This window comes from Caloenas nicobarica, chromosome 1, assembly GCF_036013445.1.
Source record: "Caloenas nicobarica isolate bCalNic1 chromosome 1, bCalNic1.hap1, whole genome shotgun sequence".
NCBI classification, from domain to species: Eukaryota; Metazoa; Chordata; class Aves; order Columbiformes; family Columbidae; genus Caloenas; species Caloenas nicobarica.
The window spans coordinates 159,774,964-159,790,769 of NC_088245.1; the positions used below are offsets into that span (position 1 = coordinate 159,774,964).

Sequence of the window (15,806 nt, forward strand, 5' to 3'; positions counted from 1 at the left end):
GTGGACAGAGAGTCCTCGTGGTCCAGCAGTGACACTGGTCTTTCAGTTCTCCCCACCTGGTTGCTGAGGATGGAGATACTGGGGAGCCTGTACAGCCCCATAATGACTGGAGGAGAGGAGGGGAAGTTTTAGGGACCATTGCAGCACAAGCATAAGGGTAGTATTTTTCAGTCTTTTTTTGCTCTCGGTTTTATAGTTAAATAGAGTATCACTGGATCCCTTCTAAGGATAAAAGGAGTTATTTCCATTTTCTGGCTTTACCACTGCAATGGAAGAGTGGTACTAGAAGGTCTCAAGAAGTAGAAATGTCATGTCTTCTGACACCTCTCAATCTCAGACTGGGATTCTTGTGGAGGCTCTTGGAGCTCCAGCCATTTGAAGAGGACCGAGATGTCTCAGGGTAGATGGATGGGAATGGGCTTCTTCACAGTGGTTCTGTCACACTCGAACGATGACCATGTATATGACAGCTTCATCACAGGAGCTCTAAGCTGTTCCATAGTATCAGTAACATTCTTTGTGATAATTGAGTTAATGTAGTTAGCCAGGTAATTTTGAATTTATGAAAAATACAGCAAAGTAATAATGTTATCTTAGTTTTGTTGCACTTATTGAAGTAGAAATTAAATCTGTGGAAAATAAAGTAGTATAACAAACTGGAGGAATGGACTTCATCATTATGATATGACTAATGCAAAATGCATGCTTCTGTTTTAATGTACAGGTAACCATAGTTATTATTTCATCTTAAATAACTGTCTTGTTGCTGCGAGAATATTAGGATCAAACCCAACAAAGCCAAGATAGTTTCTTATTTGTGACTCTGTTTTAACCCTTCAGGACTTCTCAGCTTCTCTAACTATTGTTATGTGTGTTTTCATTCTGGACCCAGGTATACCAAATTCAACTCTTGTACCTTGATAATTACTTCTGAGTATGGATTTTGTTATCGTATCTTCTTGTTTTCTTGTCGATGTAATTTATTTGGTAGTATTCTTCAGAAGCATTACAGTCAAGTGTGTGTATAGCTGCCTTTTTAAAATAAATGTTCTTTGTGCAAAACCCAAAAACCCCAAGGGAACAACACTTTGAAAAAACATGTTACAAGGTAAGACAAGTTTGGGTTCTTACACAGGTGTCATTTGTAGACTTAAGAAGTCAGGAGTATCTAAAAGAAAAACGCTCTTCCTGGTAAATACAAAGAGTACACTCAGGCTATTCTGCTTTGTTTCCTTTTAGCAATTTTTTATTGCCACAATAATTCAAATAACTATGTGTAGATAATTTTGTTTTGAGGCAAGATCTCTCTTTTTATTGGGAAGAACTTCGGTGTAATTATTTGCCATGCTTTTCGTGAGCACTGAATTTTACTTTTTCAAACGTATATCCAAATCTAGGATGTGCTGATGGAATTGTTGGAGCAGTGTGCTGATGGACTCTGGAAGGCAGAACGCTATGAACTCATTGCTGACATATATAAACTTATCATTCCCATTTATGAAAAACGGAGAGATTTTGAGGTACTAAATAAGTAAATATGAGCAAGAAAAAAAATCCCACTTTTTCTAGTCTAACTGCATGACACATAGCACATAACAGAACAACAGTATTAAAATTGTAACTGAAATATCAATGTGTTGAAATTTTTGCTTAATTTTAAATAATTCAAAATGTTTTTCTTTAAATATAAATAACTAAAAATTAATCTTGCATATTGACATTCTGATACAAGTGCTAAACCTATTACTACTGTTCAATGAAACAATCTTTTTGGTTATTAACTACAAGGATATCATTCATTGTTGTTTTAAGACGGGAAAGTTCTATGTTATTTTTACCCCATTATTGTTTTCTTTTATTTTTAGAGGCTTGCTCATTTATATGACACTCTTCATCGAGCATATAGTAAAGTAACAGAAGTTATGCATACAGGCAAGAGGCTGCTGGGAACTTATTTCAGGGTAGCATTCTTTGGACAGGTGAGTATTTATTTAACTTTCATATGTCTGCTCTGTGAAGTAAGAAAAATCTGAATTTATTTTACAAGAAATAATATTTCATCATCTATATTGATACCATGACATAAAAAGCACAAGAAATGTGGTCCGTAAGAAACAAACATCAGTGATAATTTAGTTTAAAACATTTATCGATTCCAATGCAGTTCTTCCTTATTTTCCTCAGTAAATTTTTTGCTTTTTTTTTCTTTTTCTTCTTTTGTTTACTACCTTAAGGCAGCGGTAAGTTTTCTATAATGTCAGTTCATAGCAATGTATTGACTTAACATCTGTAGTGCTACGATGTGGTTTGCAAGGCTGCTTCTTAGATCGGTATGCGTCAATAGCCATTGCAATTCAAAAAATAACATTAAATTCCATTTAGAGAGCAAATCACTCTCTTCTCTGCATCAGTATTGCATGCTTTGAACAGAAGTGCTGGCTGTGTGTTGGACAGCTTCACATCTTCTAATATACGTCTAGAATGCATCTGTATCAGTTCGGTATCACGCAAGTAGTGTCAAGTAATACACTTTCTATGTGCATAGCCCAGTTGCTAATTGTTCAGCTGAGCATGGAGAATTGTAAAATACTCTGAGCAGTATAACTTCACATGTATTCTGTTGTCTTTTATAACTTTATAGCAATACCAGTTTACAGACAGTGAAACAGATGTTGAGGTAATTACAGTAACCGCTGACAAAGCAAGCAATGCAGTAAAAATTACTGCATTTCACCTTAGTTTGATGTGGATATTTTTGTCAATCTAGCCTGTGTTTATACATGATATGTTGTGCTTTTCTATTTTGTCTGTTGCGTTTATGACAAAAATATTTATTTTCTGATTTCAAATATGAAGTCAGACATGGCTTGTTGTTTTAGACCAATGACCTGTTTCACTTTCCATGTGCTCTATATTACATTTAGTTATGGTTTTAAACCAAACGCTTTATGTAATAAAAGTAAAGAAGTATATACCAATATAGAAGAACATAAAATTAAGATTATTTTTTCTATAAATTAATTTTCTGTAATTTTTTTATTACTACATAAAGAATTTTCTCAGATTATTTTTGTGTAAACCATTGCCAATACTCATTTGTAAATCGGCTAGTCCTGTTGAGCAACAAAAATTCTGTTTTGGCAAGTGAAACAGTGCAAAAAGTTCACTTTTAAATAAAAGTGAAGAAAAGTTATCTCAAAGGCTTGGCACACCATCAAATTACAACAAACCTTTAAAATTTTAACTGTGTGTTTCCATTATATTTCACTCATTCTATAGTACATAATTACATTTTTCTGTCTTTATTTTTTTTAATCCTCTTAGGAAACCTTTTTTATTTAGATTTTGATTTCTCTTTATTTACATTTGCTTGAATCCTGATGTTAAATGTTTATATTTGCTTTGAACCACACACATTACATTCATCTTAATCATTGCCCTGTGTGCTTTTTTTCTCAAGGTTTTGATTACTTTGGTTTTTTACAGGGATTCTTTGAGGATGAAGATGGAAAGGAATATATCTATAAAGAGCCCAAACTCACACCTCTCTCAGAAATTTCCCAAAGACTACAAAAACTCTACTCTGACAAATTTGGATCTGAAAATGTCAAAATGATTCAGGATTCTGGCAAAGTATGTTCTTTATTCTGAAAAATTTGAATATTTTGCTTCCACTAGTCCACTTGAAATACTGTAGGATCACTGTCCGTTACTCTTTTAATACAAAACATATGTGTCTAAAAACTCTGCTGGTTGAAGGGCCTGAGAGAAATATCATCTATCAAGTTTACCTTTAAGAACAACCAAAAAGCTTACTTTCCATAGTGTCACCTCTTAATATAATAATTGTATCTTAAAACAAGTTTGGATTATGGTCATATCCCGTGTTATCTTTAGCTATATTTCTTGCCATTTCATGCACAGTCATTCTTTGGAAGCTTTTTGCTTTTCTGCACCTTGAGAGCAGAGCAGAGCCCAAACTCTCTTCTGAATTAAGAAATGGCCCCGTCTTCTGAGAAAAGTGCCATATATAAATAACATTGTAATTCTGTACCAGGTGCTCTTGTTGTCATTTGCTTATGTCTCTGAGCCTGTTCAATTTTAAAAACACTTTAAAAAAAATGCTCACACAAAGTCATCTGGTTAAATCTAGATTTGTCATAGGAAATGCTTTCCTTTATAAACTGGTGAACCAAAGAGGGCTACAGCATCCCGTATGCTGAGAACATGCACTGCACAAGATGCCTCCCTGCTTGGCTATCACAAAACCACAGAATGTCAGGGATTGGAAGGGACCTCAAAAGATCATCTAGTCCAATCCGCTCACTGGAGCAGGAACACCTAGATGAGGTTACACAGGATTTTGTTCCCTTCCTCAGCCAATTTTTAACTTCTGTTAGGATTTAGACTTTATGGTGATTTTATCCCATTGTAATTTCATGTCTCTTCTGTTCCTTGATTCTGCCAGTAAGATCACAAATTCTGTGCTTCTCAGCCTGAAATTGCAGTAATGGTGGACTTTTCAGTATTGGAACTTTAAAAGGAGAGGAGGACTTATGCAAGGACTAGATTTCATGCCATGGCAGGCAAGAGATTCATATTGTAATCTCAGTTTTTCACAGCTCTTCCAGTATAATCTTTTGATTTTTTTACAATTAATTATAATGCACGTGTTTGTCAGCATTTATAGGGAACATTTTATGTCAGCTGTATCAGGATGAGTACGTAAATTACCACTTAAGTTCCAGCCCAATAATCTTGAAAACATTCCAGATTTTTAAAAAAAAAAAAAAATATCAAGCAGCATGTTCCAATAAAAATGAGTAACAGCAGGGAGACCCTAGCTCTGTTTCCAGTTTGCTCCAGGACATACCTGATGGCTTCATGTGTGTATTTGCATTGGTTTTTTTCCCCACTTACTTTACAGAAGTGAAACGGCTCAGAGACAGGCAGACATGAGTATTTGTTGTGGGACTAGAATGGTAGGTAACAACTCTTAGAAAGATGCACAGGTTTAGGTTGCCCTCTTTATCCCATGGTTGGGAGAATTTACAACAAAAAAAACCCTACCTTGGTCCATTTAGGGACCTGGTTGGGCAAAGTCTTAGGAGGCCTTATCTGTTGGTACTGGGGACTAGTTGCTGCTTTTACAAAATTAAAGATCTGCCGGTCCATGAGGCTCTTACTCATCCAGTTCTAGAAACAAAATGAACTGAATAGTGAAGCCTTCAATTTGCCCTGCATCAGTATGTTCTTTGAGACCCTCATAGGGTGTCAGACCTGAGACAGATGTGTTGGAAGAAGTGCCTTCTGATGATGATATCTGAACTATTTACAATGTAGGGGCTTATTTCTAATTATTTACTTTTTTATCACTAGCAATTTTTGATCGCCAGTCTAGTATTGTATCAGCTGCCATGGAGGACAAGTATTTTTTTCTGGGTTTTCTATATCTGTGCCTTCCAGTGTTCATCATGAGTATAACTGTATTATGTTTTTGCTTGCAGTTCTGCTTATAGCAATTATTGATAAGGAGTGTTTTTAAAAACCAACCAACCAACCAAAAAAAACAAAACCACAAAACCCACAATATGTTGTAATGCATCTAGCTGTGTTATCTCCCTAATAGTTAGAAACTGAGTGCCGAGAAGCCCTATGAGAGCATTAATGTTTCCTGTGTTTTCAGTAATTTACAAGTTAAGAGACCAAATTTAATTTCTGAAAATTGTGTGATTACAATTAAATCCACTTAATTCACAATGTAGCTGTTGTTGTTGTTGTTATGTTTTAAAGGTAAATCCTAAGGATTTAGATTCAAAATATGCATATATTCAAGTTACACATGTAATTCCATACTTTGAAGAAAAAGAGTTGCAAGAAAGAAAAACAGATTTTGAAAGGACTCATAACATTCGTCGCTTTATGTTTGAGATGCCTTTTACTCAAGCTGGCAAAAGACAAGGAGGAGTAGAAGAACAGTGTAAGCGACGGACTATTTTGACAGGTACTGATTGAATGGAAATTTCATTTAGAAGAAAACTGGTCTTCTGTTTTTATAGTTAATTCTTGATACTAGGTTTTTCTATATGTCGTATATTTTGTCAGGAAAAAATCTTCTAGAAGATTTCAAACATGACTGTTAGAGGTGACAAGAATTGCAAAGTTTACCAAAATACTGTTAGACAAAACAACCTTTGAAGATTAGTACATACTTGAAAATCATATTCTAAAATGTGATATGTAAACACTTATAAAGGACTGTCTGAGAATATGTATATCATTGTGTGGTTTCTTAACCCCTAAGTATTGGAAAAAGAGAGTAAAATCTCATATTTGGCTATGTTCTAACTACCCTTCGCTTTTAAGTAATTTTGTTTTGTTTTTTAATAATGGAATGTCTGCATCTCTCCCTTCACCCTTCCTTGTGCTTGCATCTCTTTGCTATAAAACACTGAAGAGCAGTGGTATTATGTTTGCTGGTTTGGGTATGGGGGTTTTCAGCATTCTTTCAGTATTTGGACATGTTACATTCGGTATCGGTTCTTTTGGCTAAAAGCAGCTAAGAGAGCCTGAAGGCAGCTTCTGGTTTTATTTCCAGCCTCTGTTCGTTGTGGCTTTGGACTAACCACTGTGCATTAGTTTCTCATTTTTTAGCTTTAGAAGGAAAGAGTGTCCATCTGTCTCTCCATAGGCTCAAACTTTGAATATATTTAGCTCAGCGATACAAAACATTTTATTACACTTTTAAACAAGATAATTGTTATGGTGCATTTGGTGATATTTCTGTATAACATGTAAATCTGAATTTGTGAAATAACAAGCTGGGCCTTGACTGGAAGTTTGAGCATTAACTCAAATGGTCTAATTCTGGTCCGTACAGGCTTTTCCATTTCACCTACTGAAAGTCCTTTATAGCTATCAGCTAAAATACTTTTCATACTTTTAGTGAAAACTAGCCTTTCAGATTGATTTCTTCAAAGGGTAATCCTCGAATAATTTATTTGTATTTTTTCCTTAAGCCTCAAGACTTGTGAATGTGGAGTCTAGTTTTCCTTGTTCTTAGAAAAAGACTATTATGTGTTTTGTCTCTATTAAGTGTGAGCTTCCACATCACCATCTTAATATAGTGGTAAAAACAACTTAAATATAATATCAGTTGTCCATAGCTAATACTTGTGGGGAAATAGAAAATATAGCCTCACTATTTTTAATTCTTCTCCTCTTAGAGATATGTGGGTGATAAGCAGTTTTTTTACAGTTCTCATGTGAATTAAGTTCCAGTGGTTTATTTCTTGGTTATTATTAGTAGCGCTAATGACAACGATCTTTCTTTGTCAATTTCTTTGTGTGCATATATACATTTTCAATATTTTGTTCCCCTGTATATCTGGTAGTATTTCTAGTTATAGAATATGCTATTAAATAGAGCAACTAATTATGTCAAAATGAAATTTTAGCACCTTATACAAACCCATTTCTGACTATATTAAACTTGTTTCTGTCTATAGCTATACATTGTTTCCCATATGTGAAAAAGCGCATTCCAGTAATGTACCAGCACCATACTGATTTAAACCCAATTGAAGTAGCCATTGATGAAATGAGTAAAAAAGTTGCAGAACTTCGGCAGCTTTGCTCTTCAGCTGAAGTTGATATGATCAAATTGCAACTGAAGCTACAAGGAAGTGTCAGCGTTCAGGTAAGACCACAGATTTTGCTATTCAGCTCTTTTGCTCGCTTCTGTCCCTGAAAACTCATATAATTAGCATTTTATCATTAGTTTCTATTCTGTATCTTCAAGAATGTCCCAAATAAGAAGTATGCTCCCTATTTGCAGTTATTACGAGAACAGGAAAAGCAACTAAAGCATAATAAAAAGTATGATAAAACACCGATCACGGGCAGTTACATGAAAGGATTAAGATTCATCTCTGGAATCTGTGGTGGTCTGAGCCTCACCAGGTTTTGGTTTAAAGTTGAAATCACAATAAAATTGTGACTTCCCATATGAGGGGGAATTAACATATTTTGCCTAGATGTAGGTCTGCTCACACATCGTCATTATTGCTTTTGTATTTTGGTAAGATCCCAAGGGAGATGAAGAGGGAGTGGCAAAATATAGGAGGAGGTTAATAGCAGAAAATCTCACTGTGCAATATTCAGTTTTGCCTAGGGGAAGCAAGAACTGAATGTATAAAGAAACCATCAGATTCACCACAATAGGGTAAATAAAGCAGTTGTAGCATGTACAAGTCCAATATGGTAAGGGTCTTAAGAATGCAATGACAAAAGTTCTAGTCTGTTATTTTTAGCTGATTCAAATCAAAGGAACGGTAAACACAGTCATCTAAAATGAACTGTTGTCATGTCGAAGAGAAAAAACAAATACACACAAACCCAAAACACCACCACCGAACACCAAAACCCAACCAAGGTTCCAGAATCAGCAAGTTGTCAAGCTAGGATTTAGGATGAGAAAGGAGGGGCTGTTACTGTTAATATAAAAGAATAACAGGGATGAGTCAGAAATCATTTAACAGCATTTTATCATTAGTTTCATGTAGCTGCCACAACAGCGCAATTAAATTTCTGCTAATTATTGCAGAATTTTCAGCTTGGAAGAGTGTTTGCAATAGATAAGCAGATAAAGCAGTAGAAGAATTCAGCCTATGTTCCTCATTTTCCCACCCTAATTTCATGAACAGAGATGACAAATTTGCAATATCGGCCGTTACTTTGCCACATCATTGAAATGGTTTCTTTGTGCCAGGACGGGTTCATACAGAGCGCTGCAGAAACCTCTCCTGCTCTTATGTTCCAACTCCAGCAGTTTTCTTTTGAAATAGATCCAGCTTTTTTGAAATCAGTGTGTTCTCCTAAGAAAAGCAAATCAGGCAGACACCTGTAGTACCTGTAAGCAATGACAACATGTCTGAGAACTGACTTAATCTTGTAATTCTTGTTCTTTTTAGGTTAATGCTGGTCCGTTAGCATACGCAAGAGCTTTCTTAGATGACACAAACACCAAAAGATATCCAGACAATAAAGTAAAGCTACTAAAGGAAGTTTTTAGGTATGTTTTTCAGGAAAAAGAAATACTACTTTTATTTTCAGGACTGATATCATAAGGTTTGTGGGTTTTTTTAACTTTTAAATCTTATAATGTTCTGACTGCATTAAAAGCATACTTTTAAGCTGTCACTTTGAATTAATCTTTTGGATTTTGTATTCCTGATTGTGATCTTCTTTCATTATTTTGTCTAAATCAGGCAATTTGTTGAAGCTTGTGGGCATGCTCTGGGTGTAAATGAACGACTTATAAAGGAAGATCAGTTGGAATATCAAGAAGAAATGAAGGCCAACTACAGAGAAATGGCAAAAGAGCTTTCTGAAATAATGCATGAGCAAGTATGTGCTGAAATTAAATTATACATACCAGCATTCAGAATGTAGCTGTAATGTGAAGCCACTAGGAAAAGTACATGTAATGCTTTAGACAGAAGGACTGGGTTTGGGGGGTTTTTGGTTTGGTTGGTGTTTTGTTTTGGTTGGGGTTTTTTGTTTGTATGTTTTTCTGTTGGAGTATAAGCATATCATGGAATTTAAGAACTTCATCATTTTTTTTTATGTTTGTGAATTTTCTGCAAGTGCTTTCTTGGCCTTCAGAATTAAGTCCTCCTGATTAAGAGAGTGCAGGTGAAGCTGATGAGGGGCCTGGAGCACAAGTCTGGTGAGGAGCGGCTGAGGGAACTGGGGCTGTTCAGCCTGGAGAAAAGGAGGCTGAGGGGAGACCTGATCGCTGTCTGCAACCACCTGAAAGGAGGTTGTAGCATGGAGGGGGTTGGTCTCTTCTCCCAAGTAACAAGTGATAAGATGAGAGGAAATGGCCTCAAGTTGCACCAGGAGAGGTTCAGATTGGATATCAGGAAAAAATTCTTCACGGAAAGGGTTGTCAGTCATGGGAACAGGCTGCCCAGGGAAGTGGTGGAGTCACCATCCCTGGAGGGGTTTAAAAGGCATTTAGACGAGGTTCTTAGGGAGATGGTTTAGTGCTGCAGTTAGGTTGTGGTTGGACTCAATGATCCTGAGGGTCTGTTCCAACCGAAACGATTCTATAATTTTAAGAAAGTAAATCCGGTTGGCAACAGCCTGTTTTTCTGTAGGAGAAGAACACTACAGTAAAGATCAGACAAATTTAATGACATGAATATATATGTCATTTTTTCTTCATATCTGTAGTTACAGCGGTTTCTTTTCAGTGACTCAAAAAGCTCATTTAAGTCTATACTTCCTAGTAACTGTAGGGGGATTTGATGTGCAAGCTTAGCCCTTACTCTTGCAAGAAAGAGTTAAACGTCTTTCAAGATACATTTTCTTGAGGGGAATCCACTCAAGAGAAACTGTAGATATGGGAGAAGGAAAACCAGAACTCTCATGGAGTGAGATGTAGGACCTTGTATCTGGGATCCATGGTAGAAATGTCTCCTGACTTCAGAGGCAAGGATATTATTTCCAGGAGGACGGGAAAGGCTGAAGATTCATGCTTGATCCTTGACTTCTTGACATTTTTATTCATCATATTCATCACTTCAGATTCCTTTTATTCATCCACTTGTATTTGTATCATCTTTTCCCAGAGTGGTAGAGTGGCTCATAGTTCTTAACCCTCAAGACTTGTTTTTCTGGACCGCAATAAATACCTGTGTTTTCTGATAATATTTTACCTTACAAATACACGTGTCTATGAGACTTTCTTAGATGTATGACCATAACAGCAACTTATCTTAGTCTAGGAACCAATGCATCCTGGTCTAGATAACCACTTGATATAAAGAGGAGCTCTGAATTTCTCTTGTCCATACAAAAATTATAGGTGTTACTCAGAAATCAAATTATACAGGAAAAATCAAACTTGAGACCTACCTGAGGCATTCAGTCTAGCTGACATTTAAATGATCTGTTAATCTTCCAGGTTTTCTCAGGATTGCATCCTTTAGATGTACAGTGAATTTTCCCATTTAGTAATTTTTGTCATCTCTAAATTACTCTATTATCATCCAAGAAATACTTGCTCAAAAAGCTAATCAGCTTGCTGATATAACAGCTTATCCATGGGCTTATCTAAGAAAAATTTACCTTTATTCTACCCTTGCTTAGATAGTATCCAAAACTTTCATGGCAATTTTTTTCTGTTCAAAAGCCAGTCAAGTGTCTGAAGTTCACTTCACATGCTTTCTTGCTCGCCATTATTTCCTGATGTGATTTTCTCAGGTACTGTGCTAGGAGTAGTTCTGTTCTATGATATAGTCACAGTGAAGCACAGGAATACAGCAGGTGCATAGGATTTATTTTCATTCTCTTATTCTTTTGTTATACTCTGACAGGAAAAAGCTTACCACCAATGACAGAGAATATTGTGAAACGCAGTTTGTACGGAGTAATATAATTTTGTCAGAATCCACGTGGTGGTGTTTTTTAATTAAAAAACAAACAAAACAAAAACCACACACACAAAAAAATGCCACACAAAAATGTGTTTTACATATGTGTGTAGAGGAAAACAGTTTTGAAAGACCCCTGGAAGAAGAAAACAGATTGCTTAGTTGACAAAAACAGGACAGTTTGACTGTATTTCAATGTGTGATATATTGAAAAGCAGAAAGCAGTGGAGGGTTTTTGAAAGGGGGATAACTGACTGGGCCGCTGATTAAGATAAAGTGCATGGAGGAATGAGACAGCTGTACAAAAGACTTTTGGAAAAGAGAGAAAAATGTTTTGGTCAAATAATTTAATGATAATAAATGAAAGATTTGTGTTTTCCCTACATCAGTGGAATATTAAAGGATATAATGACAGCTCGTACACAAGAAAAAATACTTTGAACTCAATGCAAGATACATGTGTTTAAAAAATGCTCATGTGTGTGAGTTTCCAAAGACTGATGATAAGAAAAAGCAAGTAGTGGCTGAAACTTCAGGAGTAAATCACATTGTCTGCAAGTAAACCAAAAGAAGAAGGGGCAAAGAGCTGATACCTATAAGATAGTGTGAACAGAATATGAAAGTACAGCACTGACTGCAGTAGAGTGTGCTCTTAACCTGCCACTGTGTTCTTTTTATACAAACGTAATTAGCTGTAAATAATTAAAATGCTATGTTGTTGGGTGGTTGGGGTTTTTCGGTATGTGGTTGTTCTTTGGTGTTGCTGGTTTGGGTTTTTTGTTTAGTTGTTCAGTTTTTTTGGTTGGTTTGTGGTTTTTAATTAGATTGATCAGTTCCCTTGAAGGTTTAGAGTCATGAAACTCTTCACTGAAAACTTAAAAAATATCACCTTTATGTGCCCGCCTATTGCTGTACTTGGAGAAAGAGCTTCTCACAATGTTTGTTCTAATGTCATTGAAGAAACTATTACTTGTCTTATAATAGTGTGGGTTTTAAACAACTGCAAAAAATTTGTTATGAAAAATATGGACAAGAATCTTAACAGATTTTTCTTTTTTCTCCTGTGCTGCTTACCAATATGATCAGATGGGATGGTAATTAGCTTTCTTTACTTCTGCACTTAGTTTGTCTCATCTTTATATCATTCCTTTTTTTTTCCTCCCCCCAGTATTTCTAATCTTAGCATCGCTAAATTTATAGCTGTTAAGAATGAAGTCCTTTTGGTGCTTCCATAAGCTTTTGATAAGAAATGCTCAAATCATACCTCTAAGTCAAAAAAAAAAAAAAAAAAGAGCGGGGGGGGGCACGGTGCAAAAAGAAAGCCTGTTATTGTGAAACTCCTTTCGAAAGTTAACAAGAGAAGTGACAGAAGCTATCCACGCTTCCTCATGGGAGGACAGCGTAATACCTAAGTTAGGAGAGCTGATGTTGGAGAAATAACCGCAGCCCTCCTAGATCTAGTAGAGGATGTCTGAAAAGAGTAACTGTCCTCAAAAAGAAGTTCTATGCATTTGAGAAAGTACTGGAAGGTCGATAAGCAGCACATAATGAAATTGGTTAGCCGTTTTATAAATGCTTGTGTTGTTTTGTAACATTTTGGTAAATGCGTGTTTTCCATTTTAAGATTACTCCGGTTGAAGAAAAGGCCAGTGTTATGCCTAACTCGCTACACATTTTCAACGCCATAAGCGGAACTCCAACAAGCACAACAGTTCATGGGATGCCCAGTTCTTCTTCAGTTGCATGATTGTTTTGCAAAGGAAAGTATGTTTTTTTTGGTTTTGGGGTGGGGGTTTTTTGAGTATGTGGATTTGCTTCTTTGTGTGCAAACTCAGGATGATTTTGAAGCTAAATGTTGGGCACGTGCAAGCTGCATAATTCATATGAATGTCTGAGCACACTTAGCAAATAGCAGTTACTGGTAATAGTCTTTTAGAGTAAGGGAGGTGCACATATATTTTTTAACTTTGCTGGTAACACTTAAAACTATTGACAATGTCCTTGCGGAAGTGTGTGTTGGAAAATTACAAAGTTGAAGTTAATTTCTCTTTTTCATTAGAAAGTATTATTAAAATGAATTGCACATTACAAAAAAGTGTTGTGGGATGTACTTTTGCAGATATGTAACATTCAGGTGTTCTTTTTGTGTATGGCACATAGAGATTGATTCCAAGTACAAGAACTATTTTGGGGCTAGACAGAGACACTAGTTTTTTGGGTTTAATGAACTGACAATAGTAGTTTTTGTACCATTTGGCAAATTGTTGTGCTTTATTTTATACCTCGTTGCATTTTGGAGGTAGTGAGCTTAGATCTTATTAAACAACTGAATACAACCAAAGGTCTGTATTAATGAACACTGAGCTATACTAAAATATCAATAGTAGTAAATTGTTATGTACATATTGTTTGTTAATACAGTCCATACAGTCTGTACATAAATGTATTACATTTCTAAGCATTTTTTAATATTCATACCAGCTTTTATCCTTCTGCTTTCAGTTTATTGTGAAAATTTGCTCATTCCAAGTATATGCAGAATTTACAGTTCCTTTATTCCTGTATATAAATAAGTGCAATATAAAGATGTATACAGTCTTTGCTATGTTAGGTTTATATGCAGTTATTAAAAGAAAAAAACTTTTTTGCCAAAGCAATGGAGTATGTAATTGGTGGTCATGGTTACTGTGGTAAATGGTGGTATAATTTAAAGCTTTTTCCATATCCTTATTCTTTTAAGACATTAATTTAGTAATTTTATATTTGGGGAGAATAAAGGTTTTTAATTTTATTTAACTGGAAGCACTGTCCTGCTGTAATTAAACATTCTGTACTACATCTATATTAAAAGGAAAAAAATAGTTACTTTTCTCACTGTGTGATCTGGTTTTTATTTTAGATATGTCCCTGAGACGGGGGGAAAGATGAAAGCTTGATAAAAAAAAAATGGCCTTTGCGGCTTAAGTATGAGATGCAGACACTTCTAGGGTGTATTTCATATTCGTTGTCAATAGACGGAATTCAGGTTATTAGTTAAGACAGCAGTTTTGGATCCATCACATTTGACTGAAGTAGCATGTTACAGTAACTAAAGGTTGTTATTCACCAGTATGATTAATATTAGGAAGTCTTCAAAACTTTGCATCAAATGACAGTAAAAAATCATCTTTTCCTTATGACATAAGGTCTGTCAATTTCTGTAGTACAGCACAAAACTCATATGTTGCCATTACTCATCAAAGATTTTTCCAAAACAGCTCATCCTGGCAGTGAAATACTGGATAACTCTGCTTTTTCCAGTTATGTTTCAGAAAAGAGTTTCCTGTTTGTTTAAAATTCTTTTCCTTAAAAAAAACCAAAAGCAAAACCAAACAAAAAACACAAACAAACGAACAACCCACCCTATATGCTTTCCCTTTTTGGTTGGTTTGTGGAAATGCGTGTAGGAATACTTTGTTACATATCGATGTAGTTAGTCTCTAAAGGTATTTCATTATTAGGAGAAAATATCCTGTGAAGTTGTTTTGCCATTCAGGAAGATTTCTATAGGAATCTATTAATAGAAATCGTGTACGTCATGGTGGCTTCTTGTAATTAACCCACTTTTTCTAACTTCCTCTTTGCCCTGGGAGCAGAACTGACCGTTTCCTATGGTTGTACAGCACATTTTGCACTGAGACCTCAATTTGAGAGAGTTGTATCTGCTAACCAACCTGTACATGTAGTATGTATTCATAATTAGATATGTATCTATGTATATTTATATACAGTTAAATATATGTGTATCTGTTTTGCTTACCTGCTGAAAGTTGGCCTCAGGAAAATAGTGAAATGTAGTTGACAAAAGGTTGATGTAAGCTGACATAGGGTAGTAGTAATGACGAGCACGTGTTCAACTCTTAAGTATACATATTCTTCATTAAGTTACATGATGTACTTACATGAGAGAACATGCTCTCTAATGTATTGTTTTTGGTTTAGACATTCTAATGCTATAATTGTTGGGGTTTACCTCCTGAATAATTCATTCTGTACCAGCCTCCCTTTTCTGCAGTTACTTCTGCAACATGTAAATTAAGTATCTAATATGGGTTATTTTATTTATAAAGACTTAGGCTCTGTAGTGGTTTTGGCTAGGATAGAGTTAATTTTCTTCACAGCAGCTTGTATGTTTTGGATTTGATGAAAACAGTGTTGATAACACAGGGATGTTTTAGTTATTGCTGAGCAGGGCTTGCACAGTGTTAAACTGTGGAGAAAGTTTGCAGTGAGCAGTCGGGGTTTTTGCATCACTTGTTTTGGTTTTGTTTGTGGGTTTTGTTGTTTTGTTTGTTTGTTTTTTACCTATTAAACTGTATTTTAAGC

At 35.4% G+C, this 15,806-nt stretch overlaps 1 protein-coding gene across 6 annotated transcripts in view; it reads left to right on the plus strand.

Moving 5' to 3' along the window:
- Positions 1-14,289, plus strand: part of DOCK9 (dedicator of cytokinesis 9) — a 127,739-nt gene extending 113,450 nt beyond the window's left edge. For all 6 annotated transcript variants that reach the window (XM_065649525.1, XM_065649534.1, XM_065649550.1 and 3 more), the window contains exons 46-53: positions 1,398-1,520; positions 1,866-1,979; positions 3,487-3,633; positions 5,794-6,004; positions 7,509-7,699; positions 8,973-9,073; positions 9,270-9,408; positions 13,066-14,289. In XM_065649525.1, coding sequence (XP_065505597.1) covers positions 1,398-1,520; positions 1,866-1,979; positions 3,487-3,633; positions 5,794-6,004; positions 7,509-7,699; positions 8,973-9,073; positions 9,270-9,408; positions 13,066-13,188 — 1,149 coding nt within the window. In that variant the 3' untranslated portion in view covers positions 13,189-14,289. The remainder of the gene's footprint in view (positions 1-1,397; positions 1,521-1,865; positions 1,980-3,486; positions 3,634-5,793; positions 6,005-7,508; positions 7,700-8,972; positions 9,074-9,269; positions 9,409-13,065) is intronic.
- The last annotated feature ends 1,517 nt before the right edge of the window (positions 14,290-15,806 follow it).